At 46.8% G+C, this 4,969-nt stretch overlaps 1 protein-coding gene across 2 annotated transcripts in view; it reads left to right on the top strand.

The window, feature by feature from the left end:
- Nucleotides 1-57: 57 nt before the first annotated feature.
- Nucleotides 58-4,969, top strand: part of PAXIP1 (PAX interacting protein 1) — a 67,668-nt gene continuing 62,756 nt past the window's right edge. For both annotated transcript variants that reach the window (XR_003092811.1, XM_025197787.1), the window contains exons 1-2: nt 58-1,030; nt 3,617-3,751. Coding sequence is in view for 1 of the 2 variants with exons in the window: in XM_025197787.1 (XP_025053572.1) it covers nt 1,016-1,030; nt 3,617-3,751 (150 nt within the window). In the remaining variant the exon portion in view is untranslated. The remainder of the gene's footprint in view (nt 1,031-3,616; nt 3,752-4,969) is intronic.

The raw sequence follows: 4,969 nt of genomic DNA, 5'->3' as shown, positions 1-4,969 counted from the left end.
GCCAGAGTGAGGCCGGGCCTCGGGCTCGGGGTACCTGAGGCGGGCGGGCGGGCAGGACGTGTGGTGCCAGGCCCGGGCCGGCGGGAGGGTCTGCGAGCGCTTGTTGCTCGCTCCGGGGTTTCGGCCGCGTTCAACTTTCTTCCCGCTGTTTTCTTTCTCAGGTGTCCGGGGTTTCCCGGGCTGTTGAAGTTCGTGAGATTTCAGGCTGGTTTGTGACCACGAGAACAACAAATGCGTGGTCTGCCTGGCGGGCAGGGGGGTTTGGGTGAATCGCATCTCTTTTATGAGACCAACTTCAGTCGATTCACCCCGTTAACCTTGTCTGCCTCTGTCCTTAGACCCGCACGGCTACTGCCTGCACCCTTGGGGGAGTTTTCCAGCTGTACCCCTGTATAATTAACGCCAGGATAAAGCTGCCCCGTGTAGACCCTGCCTTTGCAATGAGGGGGGGTTTCATTTTTGTTTTTCCTCTCCGCAGCTCGTGCTTCCAAACGTTTTGAAGCGCTGCGAGTCGTGTTGTAAATCGGTTTTCTTGTACCGTGATGGGACGTGCAGATAGGAGTTAGGCAGGGGGTGACAGTCGTACTCAAAATTCACTCCCTGCGTTATATCAGTATTAAATCTCAGAAAACGTAGTGTCAGGACTGCAGGGCGATGGCACAAGCGGCCCAGGGAAGTTTGAGCATCTTCATTGGAGGCTTTCAGGAAGAGGCTGGATAAGTACTTGACAGGGATGGGTCGAGAATAGTGTCCCATGGAGTTAGTTGTGCATTTAGCGGTCTCTGTTTAGCCATTGAGTGGGGCTTGTCGTTCCTAGCGGACCTAGGTCCACCGTCAGCATATGAGAGAGGACTGCCATCATGCAGGGGAGTGGACTAGGCATCTGTGAAGGGACCTTTCAACTCTGTGGTCCTATGAGCTTTCCTGTGAAAGCAAGCCCTTAAACTTGAAGTTCAGAATTCATCAGAATTGCTATTTCTGTGTTGCAGCATGTGGAAATATTTCAGGACTTTTAATGCATCATTTCATTGTAAGTCATAGCTTATTATAAGTCTGTTTCTCTATTCCACCTACATATGTAAGCGTACGTATCCTACATGTAACATACCTACATGTTCCACTTATGGGCAAAAGCTGTCTAAGGCAGGGGCTGGCAACCTGTGTCCCCTGGGCCTGCAGGGTGATTGGGTCCAGCCTGTGAAGTTTTGATCTGGCCTGTGGTGGCACCAGGGGGTCTATGGTGAATGGCTTGCCCGGGTGCATCCCCATTTTTTGCCCTGGGCCATACATCCCCTCTAGCCTTCCCTGCCCCCTGTCTTGCTCTATGCAACAGGCAGTGCTGCTGAATTTGTCCCTCCCCATTGCTGTTAGGGACAGGAATCAGTGGCACTTGGCAGAGGTGGTGGTTCACGGTGGAGGTAGGAGCAGGTGTGAAGCTATTGCCAAGGGGGGATCTATGGTGGCGATTGACAGGTTGTGTCAGTGGCTTGGTTGCAAGCAGTGGCCTGGCACTTGTAAAAGGTTACCAACCCCTGATCAAGTGGAATTTGGATGCCCAGTTTTTCTTACATTCAACCCCTTTGCAGATTTAGCAGTTTGAATAATAATAACCAATCTTTTTTCCTTTTTTGACTTGTGCATGATTTTCTGTTCTGTTTTTATTTGAGTACCTGCCATGGTTGATTAAGGTTGATTAAGGATTTTGAAGTAGGGAAAGTTTTGCAATGCTATGAAATGTGGGAGACCTCTAGCAAAACTTTGAATCAGTGGCTCAGTGGGGAGGATTTCATTTTGGCTAGTTGGGTATTGTGAGTACTCTCTTCAGAGCAGATCCAGAGCGAGGCCTTATTTTACCTCTTCACTTTTTGGTGTGTTTGGGGAAATTGCTGATTTTAAGTGTGGTAATTTGTGAGTTTTCTGTTTACAGCAGTTTGTAGAATGTTCTTCTGGATCTATTTCATGGTGTCTAAAAAGTTAATCTTAATATAATCATATTCTGGAGAGAATTTGATTGAAGAGTGGTAATTGTTAAACCTGTGGTGAAAGTCAGTAAGTGAGTCTAGGTAACTACCACAGTGCCCAACCTGGCCCTGCAGGCTGGGTGAGTGGTACAGGACTCATTCATGTGGGGTCTGGCTGCCCGCTGCCCTGATCTAGCTGTGGGCCAGATCCTGTGCAGGGTTGAGCCGGCCACATGCTGCCCTGATCTAGCTGCCTGCCCCTGTCTCTCAGTCTGGCCACATGCCTGACTTGGCACCTGCTGGCCTGCACACTAGATCCAGCTGCCCGCAGGGCTGCTAATTTGGCAGTGAGAGAGTAGCAATTAATGTTGTCACTGCTCCCTTTCCCCAAATTTCTGGACTCTTGAGGAGCCCTGTGGGCCAGATGATACTATTCCAGGGATTGGGGTTGAGCACCCCTGCCTAGTACAAGAAAACCCCCCTTTGACCACACACTCTTGGTTGTCACCTACCGTCCCACATTTGAACCTATAAGAACAATCATCAAACTACTATGAGGGCACCCTACAAACTGCTGTACTTAAAAAGAACCAGACCTTGAGAAAAATATTCCCAGTTCCCCTGGCTCTTAGTCTTCAGACAGCCCCTAACCTTGCCTAATGCAATGTTGGAAGTAAACTCCCTGATGCTCAGCAGGCATCTAAGGGGACCCAACCCTGCCTGAACAATAAATGCAAGATCTGTTAACACATCTGTACTGCCACATCAATCAGCGCTCCCCCAAAATCAGAATTTATGGACCAGTCAATACACGTGTGTCCCAAAGTGTGGTATATTTCATGCAGTGCACCAAATGCCCCCATGGCAGTAATGTGGGTTAACTTCTTGTCTGACCTCAAAGTTCTTGTACTCAAATCTACCTGACACCTTTGGAAGATGAGCATGGAAACAGAAATTCATCAGCCTGTTGAATGCTAAATATCATGGACTTAGGCAGTGTTGAAGGGTGATAGTTGCTAAACCTGTGATGGAAGTCACTACAATAGTGGCATCCAAGCTTTTGGCCTTACAGACTTCCATGGTCTATTATAATCTGCCTAATATTTGCTAACCTCTGCATTTCACAGGTGGTAATGATCTTCCTGAACAATCTTGTTCCTCCTTTGTTGAGTTTTTACTGCACTTTTGTCTGTTGGCTACCTGATAACTTCTCTTATATTGTGTTTATAGTTGGAATTTTACACAAGCTTTTGTTCATTCTACTTACAGCTCTGCTACATCCTCTCTCCCAGAGGCCTATGGAAGGGGAATGTGATACCTAAAGGCTTGTCTTGGTCTATTCCAGGCATGCAGTTGGTCCAATAAAAGATCACTCGCAAGAATTCTTGCCTCCCATGTTCCAAATGGTTCAAATTTGGCAAAGTTACAAGCCACCAAAAACTGTCTTAATAATGGAAAGTGTTGGACAACCTTCATAATTGGTACTACTAGCCCTGCCTACACTGTGTTTATGCTTTCTCTAGGAAAGTCAAGCGAGAACCTGATGAAATAGTATTCCTTGTTTCACCCTCAGTATTTTTTGAGCTCCTATATTAGCAGTTTTCTTTTAAATTTGTAAGATGATCTTCTGATTTATCTCCCTCCCTGGTTTGTAGGTTATTCAGCTTCTGAAAGCTGGGAAGGCAAAGGAAGTTTCTTATAATGCACTGGCTTCACACATTATTTCAGAAGATGGGGACAATCCAGAGGTTGGAGAATCTCGTGAGGTCTTTGATCTTCCTGTGGTAAAGGTGAATAACCAGTATATAAGACTGTAGAACTGTCAATGTGATTGTCGGCTGCAGCCATTGATTGTAATTTTGAGTTTAAGTACCCTTCCCAGTCATGTGATGTATATAGAAAATGTGACATAGGTAATCTGCTTTGAAACTTGGCACGCCAGTTATTTCCTGAGCGACAGTTATGTAGGATGCCGCAGCTTAGTATAAGATTTTTTTTTTTTATCCCAACTGATTAGTCCTCCACATCAGTGAACTTTTTGTTGTGTCCTCTGCATCTTCCTTCCTCGTCTCACAATTTTCTTAATCCCCTTTCCCTTTCTTGATCAGTTATTGAGTGCAATAAGGTCTGCTGAAGAAATTAACCTGAAGTTGCTGGCAATGAAAGTAATTGTTGTCTGTATAACAAGGATTTTGCTAGTCAAGGTGCTGGCAGATATGCATGTCTTTATGTACATGCACCTGAAAGAGCTGATAGTACTGTAGGTAGATTCTCTAGAGCTTAGTATTTCCAGTTCTTCTGATGTTACTGTGAGTCCTGCAATAGTTGTTGTAGTTTTGTTGTTTGCTTTTTTTCCCCGTAAAGGGCTGATACTTCTCAGCTTTCATAGATTTCATAGACATTAGGGCTGGAAGGGACCTCGGAAGATCATCGAGTCCAGCCACCTGCCCAAAGGGCAGGAAGTCAGCTGGGTTCATAGGATCCCAGCAAAATGAGCATCCAGTTTGCTCTTGAAGGTGTTCAATGTAGGCACTTGAACCACCTCCGGTGGCAGGCTGTTCCAGACCTTGGGGGCTTGGACAGTAAAGAAATTCTTTCTTATGTCCAGCCTGAAACGGTCTTGTAGTAGTTTATGACCATTTGACCTGGTCGTCATCCCTTGGGGCGCTCTGGTGAACAAACGTTCCCCCAGATACTGGTGGTCACCCCTGATAAACTTATAGGTGGCCATCAGATCACCCCTGAGCCTGCGCTTTTCCAGGCTAAAGAGCCCCAGGGCTCTCAGCCTGTCATCGTAGGGTCTGCTTCCCTGACCTCTGATCATGCGCGTGGCTCTTCTCTGGACTCTCTCAAGCTTCTCCACATCCTTTTTGAATTGTGGAGCCCAAAACTGGACGCAGTACTCCAGCTGCGGCCTCACTAAGGCCGAGTACAGGGGGAGAATGACGTCCCGGGATTTGCTTGAGAAGCATCTATGGATGCAAGCCAGCATTTTGGTCGCTTTACTA

The sequence above is a fragment of the Alligator sinensis genome, unplaced genomic scaffold (genome assembly GCF_000455745.1).
Source record: "Alligator sinensis unplaced genomic scaffold, ASM45574v1 scaffold601_1, whole genome shotgun sequence".
NCBI classification, from domain to species: Eukaryota; Metazoa; Chordata; order Crocodylia; family Alligatoridae; genus Alligator; species Alligator sinensis.
The sequence above is the reverse complement of the archived record's forward strand: the minus strand, read 5'-3'. Positions and strand labels throughout refer to the sequence as shown.